Here is a 19,087-nt window from a genome sequence, read left to right as displayed (position 1 = left end):
AAGCCCTTGAACCCTGAGTTTATGTGGACAGACGTTTGTGCCACGTTACTTACTTTAAAAAGTAATCAAACTTCTAGACGGGAACTAAAATTCATGAATACATATATACTAGCTAGTAGTGTGTATTCACTGTACTATGCACTGTTTAAACTGAACTATGTGAATACATCTTTATCATAATTAGTAAATTATGGATGGGAAATTATGTTATTCAACAGACGGTTGCATTTTTTTATTGTAATGAATGAATCATGTCATAGAAATACATAGAGAATCAAACTCTCCATCTCAAATATAGAAGGTTATCTTGAAATATAAATATACTATAGAACACAAGCGTATGTTATGATATCAAATGTAAAAAAGGAGAATAGGATAATTTCATCTGCGCTGTCCAAAGCGACGGAGGTGCCAGTGTATTCCAAAATTGGCAAGGCACCGTGTCCAAGGTCACGGTGGGCAATGCCAAATATAGTTGACCGCGGGAACATCCCGAGTGCACCACTTTGTCTGCTGTTATCTTCTGACACTTTGATTGAAAGGGTGTTCTTTAAAGATATGGCAAAAGGGGGTCTTCAGGGCCCAGAGGAGTGAAAACCAGAGTCCTGCAACACCTCCCAAGACACGTGTTCTTTAAGTTGTCGATTCTCAAAGGAGCGGTGTGGTTCTCACAAAAGATAAACACACTCGACTGGCAGTGTGTAACAGACAAGATGTCGGGAGAGATACACAACCCGTGAACAATGAAACAAACCTTGTGCTAGAGTGTCCAACGGGAGATTATAAATTGAACCGTGTTGTCGATGTACTGCCGGTGACCTGCAGTGGCCCCCGTCTGGACGAGTCCTCACAGCACCAGCCTATGGCCTTCTCCCTCCTGGATCACCTGACCAATGGATGGCTGGCTCTGAGCTCGTATGAAGCACTGCTTCTTGCACTCCATCAGCTGCTCCAGGTCACGCCACATCTCCATCTGCTCCATGTTGGCGGCGTGGCTCTCCCTCACCATCTTCTGCTTCTCACGTAACTTCTGGAATCCACAAAGACAAATAATGATTGATAAAATTAACCTTTTTCTGTCCAATATGAGCCTGGACCCTCTGCACACAGACACATGTCCGCTCTTAAATACACATGTCTCACCTTGCCAAGTAACTCCTGCTCTGAAATGTTCTTCATGTACACTTCCCTGCAAAAGAAGCAGGAGGACATTGTTCAAATGCGAGCATGTTGCTTTCACCCACTGGGATTTAAAAAAAGGTGCAGTGTATCAGCTCATGATATTGTGAGTTGTGGTAAGGGGTGTGGTAACTCCCTGTGCGAGAACATAAACTGACGGTGTTGTAATAAGAGCTTCCAGAGGGAAAGCGTGTATACTTGCGAGCAGCTGGCAGGCCCATATCTGCACACTCACCTGATGGCCTTCTTCCTCTCTTGTGGGTCAGAGGACACGTAGGCCTTCATCTCTTCAGCTGCCCGCTGTATTTGCATCTCAGTGATCTGTAGAGGGCCAAGATGGAAAGTAAAAATAAAAATAAATGTTTAACCACAGTAGGTGTTTGGAGGCAGGTAACTTTAAAAAATGCGGAGACATTCACTCATGTGAGTAGCAAGTCACTGCTCAGAGTTTGGAGCATCAATTCAGATTTGACCGTGGTCATCTGGTAAAACATTGAGTGTGGCTAACGAGAAATAATTGCTCCCCTGCTTTAGGCAATACTCTTATTAAAAGTACTTGCCTCTGACATGGAGTTGATGTAATGATATCGGTTTTCCTCCTGGGCCGTCTCCACGATCAACGCTTTCACCTCCTTAAGAACAAAGAAATACTCTATGTTGTCTAATTTAGACGATATTACAAAGGAATACACTTATTCATGTTTTCAAATTGTTTGCTGTATTCTATCTAGACTGGGAGAATTAACACACCTGCTCCAATTTAGATCTGTTGCTCTCCAATCCAGCAGTACAACTTTCATACTGCGCCTTCTTTTCCTCGTACTCCTGGCTCAGCTCCTGTGAAGATAGGAATCCAAACATTCACTCACAAAATGTGAGAGAAAACATATGTTACATACAGTTTAAGTGAGACTAATGCATAGAATGCACAATTTTCCACCCTCTTGTCAAACTCAACGAAACATCACAGCTGACATTCGGGCAGTTTAACTTACAGCAGGCTATTTATGTTTTCCTGTTACGGCTCTTCATTCGCAGTAAGATGGAAAAGCGATTCTGGGAACACGTGTAGGAAAATTAAAGCCTCCGCTTTAGCTCTGTGATGGGGGGGGGGGGGGGGCCGGGGCTTTCCCTTTGTGCAATTTATTTATGGACTATGTAAATTATTCTTAATGGACCCTGTCCACGGATAACGCACAAACACAGAACAGGCTAACTCTAACTGGTTTGTACACTCACAGTAAAGATCCCACCATTTGATTGATTATAAGTGTGATTGAAACGTATGTATATGGAAGATGTATGTGTATATATATATATATTTATACACATATACACACACACATATATATATATATAATTTTTTATTTTCTTTATTTTATATAAATCTTTTGAATTATTTGATTATAATAATTTAGGATAGGAATATATTAGCATTTTGTGCTTTTACCTATACCGTTTCAGTCTTTCTGTTTTGTATATTATATAGAATAATATTGTATTGGATTACAATGATTGACTGAATAAAATACACAACAACAGCAATTTAAAATCAACGGCAGATTCATAGTTTTTGCTCTGATTCATTTGTAAGATGTTTTTTTCACTATGTTTTATTGCATTGTGGAGTATGAATGAATTACATCTTTTTGTTTCACAATACTGACTCACAGACTCTTCGGACCCCGTAGTACTCGTAAAATCGAGTTGTGTGACACAATATTGTTTCATCATGGCGGTGGGAGGTTCTTATTCAAATGTGGTGAGCACTAATTGTTGGGTTGTAAGGATTCCTTGGCGTACAGGTGTTGTTTGTGCGGGCGATGCTCACCTGACACCGCTGCCTCAGTGACCGCAGTTCTTTTATAATGGGTGCTAGGGCAGACTTCTTCTCCACGATCATAGAGTTTAATTTCTTCACCTGTAAAAGCAAGCCAACAGCACAGACACACTCCATTAAAAGAGAAGTATTACACCAACTACAATGTAAATTGAGAGTAAATAGTATATGATGCTGAATTGTGTTTAATACATTTGTAGTCTGCAGAGAAGACAGCAGGTGATGTGACTGTGACTAATGGGCGGCTGAGATCATTAAGTGAAGCAGCATTATCACCAGACCGGGGAAATCGGACAAATCTGATCAACACTGATTGTAGAAAGAGCTCTAAAAGGCCACGATAAAGGTTATAGGTCAATATTCAGTCACAGTTTGGTAAGTAGTCATTAAAACATTACAGGTTTCAGCTATCTGGCAGTGCCATTGCAAAGCACTGCTTTCAGGTTGGAGCCAGGAGTGTTTGACTTCTTTATTATAAATGTGTGTATAAATGTACACGCTGCCAAGCGGAGCAGCAAATTCCCTCCAGCCTGCAGTGTGGCCCAATCAGGTGCAACTCCCTCTGGGCCTCCACACAAAAGAATGACAGGGTGATAAATAAAAGGGACAAGCGGGGCACCATGCTGAAATAATGCATTTACCTTGTATTTACCCAGTTGTGATGTGACCCTGAATCGTATTAGTCTGTAGCCTTTATGAATGGAACTGCACAATATTTGTGCTTATCGACCAAAGAAAAGCTTACAAAGTCTCTTTATTTTGCAGGAGGGCAGCACTGATGTTTAAACCTGTTTTTAGAACCCTGCATGTTAAGCATGCCGATGATGTAATCTCCCTAGCTCACACCGAGATGAGGCTCCAAACTGTTTCAAAGCGTTTTTATCGAGTTCTAGGAATGAAAAAACATAATTTAGCCGCAAAGAATAGATGTCACAAATACAGATTTTGAGAGAACAAAATTCGGTATAGCTACCATTCCAGACATGTCGTCCAGGGTGCGGCCCTTCTTCTCGTCCAGCTCGCTCTTGATGGCCGACACCCTCTCCAGCTCCTCCTGAGTGTTACTGTAGCCGGAGATGCCCTTCTCAGCTTCCACAGTTTGCTTGAAAAACAAAAAAACGGAGACACGCGATGACTCGAGCGTACGAACACGGGAGAACACTGGGAGCGGAATCGAACGGTTGCATGAATTCATCATGAAATCAAATCGTGTGTCGTCAAAGATTTTACAATTTGAGTGCATTTTTTTTGGGAAAAAGATTTTAATACCCACCACAAAATAAGACTTTGTTGAAAACTCTTTGAAATCAAAAACGGAATTAAGACACAATAACAGGCGACCCTATTCCTGCACCTCTCAGTTCCACTTCATCACATCCATCTCTCTGGCTGATAAAAGACACAGAGACATATATGAACAACTCTCCAGCGGACACATCAGGCTCGCACATAACCAAAGAGACAGTCTCATCAGCAGCTGGACACGCAATCAGAAGGAAAACATTAATTATTTTAATAAATCCTGCGTGGGGTGCAGACAAGAGGAGGAGCAGCAGATGCAGCCGGCAGAAATAGCAGCCCGGCCTGCGTCAGACAGTCTGTCAGCGAGTCAGGTGCCGGGGCCGCACAGAGGTGAACATCTTCGCCGTTCGCACAAACTGCGCTAATGAGGAGATCAAGTGGAAGCAGCGCATTTGGAACGGCAGCGTGAGGCCACTTTTAATAACCAGTACCCAGGTGCAACTAATTGAATTTGACTGAAGCTGCTTATTGGATAAGATATGATGAAAGAATGAAAATAAATCCAACAAAAAGGTGCATTTTCTCTTCTTGTAACCCCCCATGAGAGCCAGTAAGGAATATATGGTGTAATTTAAAAAAAAATTGGTAAACATATTTTTTCTTCTTAAAAGGACACCTAACTAAAGATGATATTTAAATATATATATACACACATAATACATACATAAAAGCACAATCCTTGATTTCTAAACTATCCAGTCATTCCATGGATTCCATGTCACATAATCTGTCGGCACACTACAGTCTAAACACTACCCAACATAATCCCGTATCACTGGCATTCAAATGGTTAAGTGCCAATAGTTAAAGTAAAAAGAAGGAAACAAAATATTCATCTACCTCCCTGTTCATCAAGAATTATTCGTGAATTTCTGCTTGCAGCTTACACAAGACTTAATATAAAAAAGGCAACAAGTGGATCCCATTCCATCCTCTGTTAGTTTTGCTGGATATATGCAGCGTCAAGATGAAAGTTATACACCGGAGATGGTTTAGGAGTTACCAGTTTCTGTTGCACCGTCTCGTGCCTCTGCTTGAGAATCTCCTCCGTTCGTTGCAGGACTCCATATTCGGCTTTCAGCTCAGCGATCTCATGCCGTTGCTTCTTGTATACGGTTCCCTTGCTGCGCAGTTTCACCACCAAACGTTTCAGCTTTTGAAGAACAGAGAAACAGAATACAACATTAAATAGAGCACTAAATATCAGTTTTTAGGGAAGAGAATATTCAACTTCTACCTGCTTTCAAATACAATGTTGTGGTTTCTTTGCTCCACTGATATTTACAGGGTCTTTAAACCTACATTACGTCATTATATGGGCAGCAGAAACAAGCTGTAAACACAGCACTCATATTATCACCTCCTGAGTTCATACGGGTGAGCAAACTGTTACTTATTTACGCTTTATCTTCACAGAGCCCCATTAGTATTGATTTGGAGTTGTGTGTCATTTGACACGTCTATTCAATATTAACTCTCCTTTTGGCTCTGGTTTGGTCTCCACCAATTCCTGAGGAACTATCTGCCTCTTAACTTGCTAAATATTCCACCAGGTTGACCTGCTGGCTACTATTCAATTCAGTTGATTTAAATAGCCCAATATCACAAATTACAAATTTGCCTCAAAGGGCTTTACAGTCTGTACACATACAACATCCCTGTCCCAGGACCTCACATCGGATCAGAAACAACTCCCAAACAACCCTTCATGAGGAGAAAAGGGAAGAAACCGTCAGGAGAGCAACAGAGGAGGATCCCTCTGCAGGGTGGACAGATGCATTAGATGTCATGTGACCAGAAGGAAGCGTTAGTTACATCGTTGCCCTCCTGACATTTGGTGCTGGGCAGGTAGTGAGTTTTTTCAGGGCTTTTTGTGTGTGTAAACAGCTGCGTGCCGCATCTGGAGACTACGAGCAGTGACGCTGAAGCCTAACAGAGCATTAGCAGGCTGTGAATTCCTGTGAAAACTGAAAGACGTTAAACAGCGAGTTGAGGGAAACTGAAGTCTGTATATGTGGGTTTGTCATCTCTTAATATAGATTATAGCGGCTTAAATATAAAAGAAATGGGCATGTGCTTTAGTGGTTAATGTTCCTGTACCCGCTACCCAATGCTTCCTTGGGAAATGCCCAGAAAGAGGCATAAATAACGTCTATACTTGACAACACGGTGTCCGGCACAGCTGAGATGCCATGGATGGCCACAGGAGAAGACAAAAGGATTGAGCCATGGGAGGGCGGGGATTAGAGAGCAGCAGTGACTGGGGGCCACGCCGTGACCTGAAAAACAGTCACTCGATCCTTTCGGATTCACAGCCAGCTAAGTACAGCAAACAGCTTCATTTGGCAGAATCGCTGCTCTTAGTGGTTGATCAGTCACCCTGGATGTCTGTCGGGACACAATGAAGAGCAGCTATAAATGAACATGGACACGGGAGAACAGCCCCAGAAATCACAGAATGTGCTTCATGTCCTTCGGGGATACAGCGTGTGTGTGTGTGTGTGTACATTTATTCTTTGTGTATTCTGGGACATCAAGGGCAGACAAGGCTGCGAGAGAATTAGCACAGCAGAATAATACTGCATAGCGTTCCCGACAGCGTGTCCCCAAAACAACTACTGGTAAACTGGCCGTCATAACACCCCCGCTTGTTTCAGGCATCCAGTGCATTCCCACCGACAAGTCAACAGAAACATGAATGGTGCAGCACATACTCCAAATAACTACGTGTGCTGTTCAGTAGCCTCCCTTCAAAAAGATCAAGTGTAGACACATCGCCACAATATTTCAGAGAAAAGGCAAGCATGTTAAATCAGATGGCCGACGATGTCTTCCCTGCTGTAAGACTAAATTTAACCAGCGCGATGAGGCTGGTTGATAAAGCGGTTTCATGTTACTGGCCAACCAATGACGAGCAGATGCAGTCATGCCTCTCAGACAGACCCTGCAGTTGGTGGGTGGCATGTGATGACACATAACCGGCAGAATGGAAAATACCTCCGATAAAGTGATCATCTCCACTGTGACTGATGGCCCAAAAGTAGCGGGGAGTCTGATAAACTGCATTTTCCATTCACTTCATTCATGTATCGTCTCGAGGGCCCTCTTTGTCGCGACTAACAGCTCCCTCTCATCACGTCAGTCAGACTTCAAAAGGTATGGCAGTCTCATATTCATATAAATACATAGTCATAATTGCTTCTGTCTTATGCCCGTGGTATTGCCAGACCTTTCTCCAACATCTAATAATCTGTCTTCCAGCACGTCGCTGCTTCTCGGTTTTCTCTTTCATTAGTGGAAAAAAATAAACATTTGTTTTCGACAGAAATTGTATGTCCTCTATTTGTGAAACTATTAGTTTTGTTTGTGCTGCAAACACATAAAAACATCAGCCTCCAACAGATATGGGCTCTCTAATAAAGACACAGGACATTTCTTTAAAGATCTGACCAATCGTACAAACCATAAAATGCACCGTGGAGGCCTGGAAAGGTTGATGTGTGTTTATTTAAGTAATTATCTAAGTGTGTGTGTGTGGGGGGGGGGGGGGGGTTTAGAGCGGGTCTGATTCCCTGGCTCCTCATGTCTACATATCGAAGTGTCCTTAAGCAAGACCTAGAACCTCAAGTTTTTCTTTACAGTCGCCCACTGCTTATAAAAATGCAGAGGATGGGTCAAAAGCAGAAGTCACATTTCATGCGTGTACCTGTATGTATCTAATCTTACACATAATGTGGCAATATGCACTGATGCTAAAATGCTATATTTAGCATTATAAATGTGTGTGATGGAGATTGCATGGCAATAAATTAACCTTTAAAAAAATAATTTCCAGAAACAATCCCCCTGGAACAAAACACTCCATCCGCGGGTTGACGGCGGCCCAGCAGGACAGAGCGGCGACAACGCTGCTGCAGTTTCATGTAACTGGAACCCTTTTGGCCTCAGCAAAGAAACCCGGCTCTCAACTCATGGATATCAATGTGCATCAAACATCGGGCGATGAATATGATCATTCATACAGGACATATGGTCCCAGCACAAGCCCCTCGGCAACTACAGGACTGTTTATAGTCGACTCTACCTCGAAGCTCTAAGAGTGTATGCACGGGCAAAAGAAAAAGAAGAAGTGACCACTCGAGGATTTTCTCACTTAAGCGTGACAATATGACATCATTTTTTTCTCTCCCTGTCAATAGTTCAGTTCTATTCATCAACACGACAGCTCAGAGTAGACCGTGCCACGGCTCTGAAAGGGGGAAGAGTACATCCTCCTCGCCATGCTGTATACATAAAGACAAAAGGTTTCATTCTTAATGTGTCCAGCTGACTTAAACTAGGAGATTGATGACACTCAAGATTTGAGAGAAGGCCATCTTTCAGGCAGTTTGCACAGTACAGCTCCTTGTTCTGGATATTCTCTGTTGTGTTCTATTCATGGCTCTGCATGGGAATGTGGGGGAGAGTAAGGAAAAGGGATAAGTTACATTAGACAGTGAGCTCGTCTGTGTTTAGATAAGAACAGAAATAGCCTCTTGTGTCTTCTGCGGTTTGCAAATCTACTCGAGCTCCCTGAGATAAAGCTGGAGTGTATAGGCAGTGTCAGCAGTTACCATGAACAAAAAGAAGAGAATTGTGCACAAGAATGTTTCTTTTCTCGGCTATAAAGTCTGTTCAACACGGCATGGTGGAACATAGGAGATGGCAGAAGGTTGTTAGTGACTGCATGTCTTAGTGAGTGAAAGAAGAACATCGAACGGTGTACCTCATCCCCCCGAATGATCTCTCCCCCATCTGAGGCTTGTGCCTGGCTGCTCCTCTGCCTCAGCTCCCTCTCTGCTCCGGCCAGCTCCTCCCTCGCTTCCTGAAGCTCCTCCGCCTTTGACTCCTTCCTTCGAATGATGATGGAGGCCTGCAAGAGTCATGTTTCAGCAGATATATAAACACGACGACCAAAGAGCTTCCGACTGAGAACCTGTGAATGCGATTGAGTAACGGGGGGATGTTGTCAGGGCAAGAAATATGAACTGGTAAAAAAAGAACACAATCTTAACCCTTGTGTTGCCTTCGGGTCAATTTGACCCGATTCAATGTTTAATGTCGGTGTTCTTTCGGGAGTCAACAAACAAACATAAAGTACCTCACACTTAAACTTGGAAAACAATATTAATTCTAATAATTTTCTGGAGATTTTAATAGCTGGGGTCATATTGACCTCAAGGGTAAAATATGTTAGTAAATATAAAGGTAACAGGAGGGTTAAACATTGAATCGGGTCAAATTGACCCGAAGGCAACACAAGGGTTAAAGGTCCCCTTCTACTCAAAAGTGTGTTTTGCTAAAGGTCACACACGTGTGAGCGTTTCTGTGACACTAGAAGGCTATTTTCACATTCATCTGTCGAGGCGGGAAAGTTTCTCTGCGCTCATATTAAAAGGGATAGTTCAGTTATTTTTTTACAGTGGGGTTGTTTGAGGTACTTATTCATAGTCGGTGTATTACAGTACAGTAGATGACGTATCGGCACGCCCCGAGTTTGAAGAGACATTCAGGAGCACGGGAGCAGCAGGTAAATGTATTATAGCCGCCTTAAAGAAAATGGATGTCTAAAAATCCATATCAGTTTAAATGTGCGCTGTATTTGGAATATTTTAATCACTTTACCTTGTAGTCATATCACCCTTTTCAACAGGGGACTGTTATCTATGCTTTCTACAAAGCTGCTGGTCTGCCGCTGCCTTGTGTAGTTTGCGTTAATGTGTGACTTTGGTGTTTTAACTCCTTCACGAGAAGATAGGAAAGAAGGAAAACCTGTGCGCTGCGATCCCTGCCTTCTTTGCAAATAAAGCAATAATCCAATACATCAATGCATTGATTTTTCACAAAATAAAGAAATGTGTGGGTCCCTGTTTGTTCATTATGTGCACGGGTGCGAGGCGAGCAAAGGTTGACGTCACACAGCATCACAGTCACCTGTTGTCTGTAGAGGGTCAGTTTGTCATCCATGGGGTCATTTCTCATCATCCTCTTCTCAATCAGCTGGTTTAGCTGAGAGTCAACTTCTTTAATCTGTGAAAGTGACAATTGCAGAACACTCAGAGACAAACACACGTTGCAGTGTATGGATGTATACAGGCTTAACACCACATCCTGGTCCTGACCTTGTCCTCCAGCTCCTGGACATCGGCCTGGCCCATGGCGGGCTCCGACGCGATTTTCTGAAGGTACTGCACCGTGCGCCTCATCGCCTCCAGCTCTTTGGGGAGTTTCTCAGAGACCATGTAGGAGTTGATCTTGATCTCCTCCTCAAGCCTCTTCGTTAAGCCTGAAAGAGACGGAGGGTTTTGATGAATCACTTTGAGCTCAGTGTGTTTGAAATCCTGTCGGGCATTCTGCCGCTCTAACTACTTAGCTATATTTTAAGCATGCATATGGAAAACACACCACTAATATACATTTGTTTTTACTGACATTGAAACTGATTTTCTGAATTTAATACTTAAACGACAAATTCTTACAATGAAAATCAGCATGCCGATTAGCATTCACATTTGTAAACGCACATACTGTACAGTAATGGTGATAAGTGACTTTAGTTGTGCAGCCCACCCTAGTCTGTATTGCATAAGTCATTTTAGAATCTGTAAATGTGTAAATCTCTCCTCTGGCTGAAGAGCCCGATACCAGATGAGAACAAAAGGAGACAATTTCAGCATTAGTTAAGCTCTGTTGTAGGACTTCAAAGATCGGTATAATTGGAGGGTCTTAACAGATGAAAACCCATTTGCTAAGAGACCGCCTAATGCTCTGCGGTGTCCTTGAACTTCCCCTCCAGCTGTATCCTGCAGAGGCAACAGCGGGACGTGGGTACTCACTCTCTGGATTGGCGTCTGCTGCTGCCTGTCGCAAATCCTTCGACTGCTGCTGCGACCTCTGCAGTCTCTGCTCCGCCTGGAACAGCTGAACACACCAAGAGTATCACTAACACAGGTACTCTGGGAGCATTAACACTCAGTAACCATTGGTAATTAGTGTGTTCAACATAAGGGCTGCAACTGACGACTACTTTCATGAGTGATGATGGATCTTCTGATCACGAACCAACGGCCAAAATGTAAACGTTAAACCGATAATTTGAGATGCTGAGATACTACATGTTATCTTCCTTTTCCATCTATTAAAGCTAAGCAAACATCATTTGGTTTAACTGGTCTACAATGTCTCAATTAATTAAAGGAGAGTGAATGCAGTGATAAACCACAATCTGTCACAAGCAATTACTTGGTTCTTCTGTTCTTGCTTCTGGTGAGTCAGTGACTCCTCTCTCTCCTTCTCCACCCGCAGCTGTCTGGCCTGTTCCAGCATCCGTTGATGGTTGGACACCGTCTCCACCTAGTGGATCCACAAGTTGACAGGATGCAGGCTGTCACATGATCAGCAGAGACAAATCCGAGCGTGTCTAACAATCAAGTTTCACCTTCACATTTCACCTTCTGGCAGGACCCATTAAATCAACACCTTGTTACTTCACAGCCGTGTTAAGACAACCTAGCAGCCTGTCAGAGCTCTGCCAGGTCTATTAGAGAGGCTGATAATATGTGACTGGGGTCATGTTTTCATTCCACAGGGGATCCTAAAGCACTCCAAGCATTAGAGGAGTGAAGGGGCCTCTCTCACCAGTCTGCCTTACCCTCTTCTTCAGCCTCTCCAAACGTTTGATTAGTTGGTCTTTCTCTTCCTCCATCGCACTAATGTCCTGTTATTAAAGAAAAAAAGGGTGCATTAAAAAAAAAGGTTTTAATACATTATATCAACTATGCTTTAGAAAATTAAAACTGAAAAAACTAACTTATTTCAACATGCGATATTATCATACTAAGGAGGAGATCATCAACATTGATTGTAAAGAGTCATTGAGTGTTTGTTCACCCTTCTGATTTCTGCAGTGGAGAAGCCTGAAGTCCTCAGCAGCTCACACTCCTTGTGATACGTCTTAAAACCTTCCACCAGCTCTTCATACTGCGAACACACAACATTAATGCAAAGCCAGGGCCTCTTTTGCTTTTTAGATTACCCGCTATTTTTAGATTAGCAGCTATTTCTCAAAAACTAGCAAACGAAATGTGTGTGGGCAATAAATTGGCAACCTGATGAGAGGTGTCATTGATGACATCATCCTGCAGAAACTCTGTGGGCACCTCCAATTTGACTAGAAAGCGAGCCAAGTAAGCCCTTTTCTTGAGTTCAGGGACCCTCTGGAGCAGCCAGTGGAGGATGGGATGGACCACAGGCTTTTTTCCAGCCACTAAGCCTTCTCTAAAGATGCTCCTACATGAGAGATATGATGAAAAAATGGCTTAGGCTTTTTAAAAGGTGGCGTGGTTATGCATATACTCATTGAATGTTATTACTTACACATCAGAGAGGTTGCCGGGAGGTTTGTATTTCAGCATCCCCAGTAAAGCACACATTCTTTTTATGGTTTGTTCAGGCATTTCTTCACGGATATCTAGAGCTTGCTAGAGACAAGAGATGGAGCAAATAGCGTGAGATGAAATCACACAACATGTGTGCACTGTTTTCACCTGACACAACTGTACTAACTAAAGTCTGGCCAGTCGTGAACGCAGACGTCAGTGTCCCACCTTTGGGTCTATTTCCGCCAGAACGTCATTTAAAATCTGCAGCAGCTGCATCGGCTCGAGGGAGTCAAACGTGATGAGGTTAAACATTTTCTTGAACGGGTCCTTGTTAAGCTGTTCGACGATTAATTTCAACTGTTCGCTCATCTTGACCGAGACGAAACGCAAATCAACGAATCCTGCTTCTTTTTCTGAATTAGCCGAGGCTAACGCTAACGAGCTAGCTTAGCTCTTTGGCGTTGATTAACAAGCAGAGAAACCGTTGGTGACAATGACATACGACGGTTTACAAATAACGGCGTGAAGTTTCCGGTAGATAGGTTAGTTCGCCTCTTTAATTGGTCAACTTGCTAGTTTAGCGGACAGAAAGTCAGCGCTTGTTGTCACCAGCCCCATGGAAACCAAAGAAGGCGTCGCGGATTGGTTGTTAACCGGAAGTAGCTTTGACACAGTGATCAAGAGGTTTATTGTTGCGCTACATATGCGCAAACGGCTTCTTTGCTGAGAGAACAGTATGCGCTTTGTCGGCGGAAAAATACCAATTGATGTATACAATTATCGATATTAAACGGCCAGGTAGCATTCGAACATTTAGTATTTGTTGGCATGTAAAGATTGTTAAACTTTTTCCAATTCAATTCAGTTTATTTGTATAGCCCATTTTCACAAATTACAAATTTGTCTCAGAGTGCTTTACAATCTGTACACATACTTGAACAGAACATCTTTAGAATTAAATGTTATTCAATAACGCAACCTACCAGCTAAAATAAAATTCTATTAAATGTGTTTGGCATTTTATGGACTCCAAAAATGTTTCTGACAAACGTACTGCTACTATTTTTCTGTAATGCTACCACTAAGATGCTAATGATAAACATGGCCTTTCTTACATATGGCCCACCGGTTATTGTACTGAGATTGTTTTCTGCATTGTGTACAGTTGATTTTCTTCCATGTGTAAAAAAGGTGTGTAATTAGATGTGAATATATTTGTGCAAAAGGCTGCTTGACGTTGTAGCCTACTGTTAGCTGCAAAGTATTGCATCAATTCCAGCCTCTCCGAGATGGATGAGTCCTGCGGAAAGAAATTGGATGGAAGTGTATGTTTTTACATGGTGGTTTTAAAGGAGAATGTTTGTAATAGAGGCTGTAGAAAGATACCTATACTGCCATCTACTGGTACAAAAGGTAAACATATTTACTTTGCGTCTCCACAACAACTCTGAAATAAGTTTTATTAAAATATATTACTTGCATACAATCCTTCTATTGCATCGGTTATTATTTTTAACAGACTCGTATTTCCGGGTCGCATGCCTTACTTTGCGTCTTTCTTCGAAATAAAAAGGATTTGCAAAAACCAAAACCGGTTGTACTCTCCCATGTTTCCCCCATTTTCAAACCGAAAACGAAAAAAAAACATAGAATTTCTGTATTTTAGTTTTTCCGAAAAAAATAAAATAAAACAAACAATAGCACCGGACCACTGAGGACGATCATCGCGTTGTATTCAGAGGAGACACTTGAACGCACCCTCCTCTCTCAAGCTGAACTTTTTCACCGCCAGGTGGCGATATTTCCACAAGGCAGAACTTCGGGTTGCCACACAATGAACTTTGGGAGGATTAATCAGAGTTTTCAGAGCATAACGACAAGTGCGCTGCGTCGGAGAGAGACCTCTGGAGCTCAGGCTGGACCGGGAGGACACATTACGCACGTTGTGTTCGTATTGTGTGGAGAAAGCAGGCCAGAATCAAGCTAACGTAGCAAAGGAGAGTTGTTGTAGCCTAACAGTCGCGACCTCGTTTTTCTTCTTCCACCTGAACAACATGAAGACAACGCCGTCTTGTACGAAAGCCTCGTGTCCATCACGCCGTGGGACGTTTTCTTAAACCTGTCAGTGTATCTCCTTTTCATGCCTGCCGTCGTATAACTGTCACAGCGCGTGTCCTCGTGAACATATGTTCCGCTGAATTTCCTCTTGTCGCCATCAGCTCTACCCGGACAGGACTAGAAGCAGCATTTGGACTACTCGTCATTGTTTTTGTTTTTTGTTTTAATGCAGTTTGGAGTGCAGCTTAAGCCTCATCCACATCACATCCATGTAGCCCCTCCTCCTCCTGCTGCTGACGAAGAGCCACAACACCAGAGAGCTGCTCGTCAGTCTGACACCAAACACGGAGGAGGACAGAGGATCTCCTGAGACCAGACGAGTACCAGCCGGGACCAAGTCAGGAATGAAAGGATGAACTAACATCTCTTGGACTGTGTCAAAAGGAGTAAAGGGTTTGGACCAGTGATCTCGCCTCTATGATGTTCTCCTTGTGAGTAAACACTGAAGACTAAACGGGTTTCTCTTCCCTGTGAAGTGAATCCTTCCTTAATTTGGAGAACACTTTCTCTTTATCTAGCCTTCTATAGCACAATGGAAGCTTCAAGTCGTAAACAGTCGAGTCCAGTTGGAGCTTTAGAAATGTATGTGATTGTGTTGTTGGTGGATTGAATAGTTAATGTCAGAGTAATAACAATGGGTGAACCGGTGGGGTTTGTAGCCGCATGGAGGGCCCAGTTCCCGGAGTCTGACCCCCCGTGCATGGAGCTGAACTCTCTGGGTAACATTGAACAGGAGCTGGACAAATGCAAGACTTCTATCAGACACCTGGAGGAGGAGGTCAACAAGGAGCGCTTTCGGATGATCTACCTGCAGACGCTGCTCGCGAAAGAGAGGAAGTCCTACGACGGGCAGCGGTGGGGATTCAAAAGCACGCCCCACGTGAACGATGGAGAACTGCCCGGCGAGAGGCCCCATGCAGAGGAGGCACCAGCAGAGGAGCAGCAGCAGCAGAGAGGTTCGGGCAAGACAGGCAGGTGTAAACCACATCCCGAAGGAGAGGTGGACGGTGCGTCCCCGGCCAAACAGAAGGGCGGCGTGTCCCCGGAGCACCAGGACTCGGAGGCCCCCGATTTCCCACTGGGCACCGGCTCCGTGGCCGCTCTGAGATCCAACTTTGAGCGCATCCGGAGGGCCAACTCTCACGCAGCCGGAGACGGCAGAGGGCTGTCGGTCATGGGCGGCCCGGAGAAACCTTTCTACGTGAACATGGAGTACCATTCGGAGCGAGGCTTGGTGAAAGTCAACGACAGGGAGGTTTCGGATAAGATCAGCACCCTGGGCAGCCAGGCCATGCAGATGGAGCGCAAGAGGTCCCTGCACTCCCGCCCGGGGGACATCAGCAAGGCTTTTCAGAGAGGCAGGTCCAGCGAGGGGAACTGCAGCCACAACGGGTCATATGATGACCCCGAGGTCAGCCCTCACTTCCTGAAAGACGGCGTGAAGAAGTCCGAGCGGCATTCGGCCGAGTGCCAGCCCTACACCAGTGTGTACGTCGGAGGAATGATGGCCGAGGGGGACACCCGGGTCATCCACATTCGGGACCACAGCGTCGAGGAGGACGCACACCTCACCTGGCCGAGGCGCTCGTACTCGCCCGGCAGCTTCGATGACGTCGGAGGAGGCTACACACCAGACTGCAGCTCCAACGAGAACTTAACGTCCAGCGAGGAGGACTTCTCCTCGGGCCTGTCCAGCCACGTGTCTCCCAGCCCCACCACCTACCAGATGTACAGGGAGAAAAGCCGCTCGCCCTCCCAGCACTCCTTTGACAGCAGCAGCCCGCCCACACACCTGTCTCAGAAACGGCTGAAGCAGCAAGGGATGGTGTCCGAGGCCTCCGTCATCGGGGTTCGTAAACCGGGCCAAATCTGGCCCGGTGATGGGGAGTCCACCACGTCCAGCAGGACCTCCCATGACAACAGTGTTCAAGGAGATCTGGGTAGGTCCGCAAGACACAACACACAAGACAGACGACTACGCACACCTTTCATTTTTCAGGATGAAAGGCAGAGAAGCCTTCTAATGGGTCGAGATGATAAAGTATTAAAAAGCACATTAAAGGCCCTCTAATCGCTGCCTGTGCTCGCCTCGACTGGCCTTGATCCAAAATAAGTCACTGATGTGTGAAACGCACCTCATATTTTAGCCTCCCACACTCAATCCATCCTAAAATGTTTTCAGCAGCCAGGATTATTATGCCCTTTTTGATGTGTTTGAGCCATTTTCTTGCGTATGAGCAGGTTTACTTGAGATCAACTGAGCTATTATCATTTTAGTGGCATATACAAAAAAAAACGAGGTCAAATTCATGTTAATGATAATTAAATGTAATCTCCTCAAGCCTGTAAACATACTGTGTGTCAGGAACGTTAACACGTTCCTGGTTGCAGCCTGTAAAAGAAATCAACCTGCCATGAAGAAGGTTGGGATCAACCAAATGGACTTTACACACACACACACACACACACACACTGATTCTCAACAGTAACCGAGTGGCTTTGCGCCTCTTTCAGGAGTGTTTTCTTTACTCTTTCTGAGCAGGCCTGCGCTCTCTCTCTCTTTTTTGACCCCTTCTGCTCTTTGCCCGATGAGTGCAGCAGCACTCTCACCAGAGATGCCCTGGCTGCCCCCCGGCCGCTCGGCCCTGTCCACCCTGAGTGTTTTTGTGTCCGCACACATCAGTGTTGTTGTCCTTGATGCCGCGTAATTAACTTAAAGGGGTTTGTCTAGCGTGATACATTTGGGGGAGGCTCTTTGTTACGGGGAGGAAAAAAAGCCCGACAACTCACTCAAAACGGAGGATCGAGGGGCTTAAAGTGTGTCATGTGGCTTCCAATCAAAACGCCTGCCATCAGTGTTTCCTGTTGTTATGCATGAACACAATAGGGGAATCACTCATTGAACATGAGTATTGACGTGGTAACAATATAACAATGTTAAGTGGGATAAGGAGAGTGGTCTCGGCCACTTGGCGATGCCAAGGACAGAAGGAGAGGCAGCAACGTTTGTCAAAGTGGACGACACACGAGGACATAGTTGCTGCTTGAGGCCAAAGAGGGATTGAGATGCAGAGAGCGTTTTAGGATTGGAGCTGGACATTTTTTTCTCCCTCTACCCCCCCCCCCCCCCCAAAGTGTTATCCAAAGGGGGTCAGATTAAACAGATGAGCAGAATAGTGCGTTGTTACATAAGGTGATCCAGTGCAAAGCTCTTTGACACAAAGCATGTGACGAACAAGCAGATCGTCTGTGACATAATCTGCATGAAGTTTAAGCTAGCACGCCGCTCGGATGACTGAAATGTCCCAAATCCATTCCCCTTGTGTCGTTTGTCGCAAATGTTGTCACACTCACAGCTCAAATTAAAGGTGCAGAAAGGTTTTTAATTTTCCAAAGAATGTCTCCATAAAGAGAGTAGCTCGCTTGAATAAACATTATTAGGAAATCCTGTTCGAAATAGACGGATAGAAAAAAGACTAAAGTAATGTTCAAAATAGTCTGACTTTAGTCCAAAAAAGCCGGATCCTACATTAACCACAATATATTCAATATCATGTTTTTTTGTGATTCCCTCTCTGTGTGGTGAATGCTCACACACTCTATGTCTATGGTTGTACTGCAGGCTTTCTGATAAATGTGTAGCAAGTGAGCTGAAGATGATTACCCCGATGACATCGTTAGAGACACAAAGACACAAAAACAAAAAACGCAGCTTTCTACTCTTTTGTCCTGAAGATGAAGACCGTGAGATGTGATTACGGGGTGCAGTGTGTAAGATCCGGCCAGTTCCTTAGTTCAAAAACATCCGACTCACAGAATGTGAAGAAGTTCCATTGTTGACGTCATGTCAGTGACGTCTATCCTTGTGTTGCAGAGGCGTCTCCTGAGATGAGCACGCTAACCAGCTCCACTCGGCCTGTTTCTGGCACTTTGGATTGAAAAAAATTATTATTAAACCTTTATTTAACCAGGTGAAACCCATTGAGATTTTAAAAAATCTTTTTCAAGGGTGAACTGGACAAGACAGGCAGCAACATAGGAAACGCATAGTTAAAAAAAACACAGAACATGACGAGTTTAATTCAGATTTAATCCAGCCAAAAGCCATTAGAGTGTACACAGACTGTCACAGCCCCCCAGTTAGTGGCACAGTCAACACAAAGATGGCTAACGAAAACTATTGGCTAACGGCACACGGGAAGATTCTAAAATAGCGTTTGACCAGCTA

The 19,087-nt window shown here is 44.2% G+C and overlaps 2 protein-coding genes across 4 annotated transcripts in view; one reads left to right on the top strand and one right to left on the bottom strand.

Annotated features, from left to right (window-relative positions):
• Positions 1–217: 217 nt before the first annotated feature.
• On the bottom strand, positions 218–14,552 carry ift81 (intraflagellar transport 81 homolog). Of its 3 annotated transcripts, none has more exons than XM_056418024.1 (18): positions 14,500–14,552; positions 12,737–12,840; positions 12,469–12,649; positions 12,251–12,340; positions 12,012–12,077; positions 11,603–11,713; positions 11,197–11,281; positions 10,483–10,646; positions 10,295–10,390; positions 9,087–9,233; positions 5,325–5,474; positions 3,993–4,121; positions 3,011–3,100; positions 1,930–2,016; positions 1,740–1,811; positions 1,415–1,500; positions 1,144–1,189; positions 218–1,030 (listed from the first exon to the last, which is right to left on the bottom strand). In XM_056418024.1, exons 2-18 carry the CDS (start codon positions 12,814–12,816, stop codon positions 848–850), a joined length of 1,863 nt encoding a protein of 620 aa, XP_056273999.1. In that variant the 5' UTR covers positions 12,817–12,840; positions 14,500–14,552; the 3' UTR covers positions 218–847. The 3 variants fall into 3 exon arrangements, with proteins under 3 accessions (XP_056273999.1, XP_056273998.1, XP_056274000.1); XM_056418023.1 differs by lacking the exon at positions 14,500–14,552 and adding an exon at positions 12,967–13,754; XM_056418025.1 differs by lacking the exons at positions 12,251–12,340; positions 12,469–12,649; positions 12,737–12,840; positions 14,500–14,552 and having other exon boundaries at positions 11,999–12,051.
• A 139-nt stretch (positions 14,553–14,691) lies between these two features.
• Positions 14,692–19,087, top strand: part of si:dkey-91m11.5 (PH_BCR_vertebrate and RhoGAP_Bcr domain-containing protein) — a 27,880-nt gene continuing 23,484 nt past the window's right edge. The window contains exon 1 of the mRNA XM_056418022.1: positions 14,692–16,799. Coding sequence (XP_056273997.1) covers positions 15,494–16,799 — 1,306 coding nt within the window. The 5' untranslated portion in view covers positions 14,692–15,493. The remainder of the gene's footprint in view (positions 16,800–19,087) is intronic.

This window comes from Pseudoliparis swirei, chromosome 7 (assembly GCF_029220125.1).
Source record: "Pseudoliparis swirei isolate HS2019 ecotype Mariana Trench chromosome 7, NWPU_hadal_v1, whole genome shotgun sequence".
NCBI lineage: Eukaryota > Metazoa > Chordata > Actinopteri > Perciformes > Liparidae > Pseudoliparis > Pseudoliparis swirei.
Note: the sequence above shows the minus strand (reverse complement) of the source record. Positions and strands in the feature narration are given on the sequence as shown.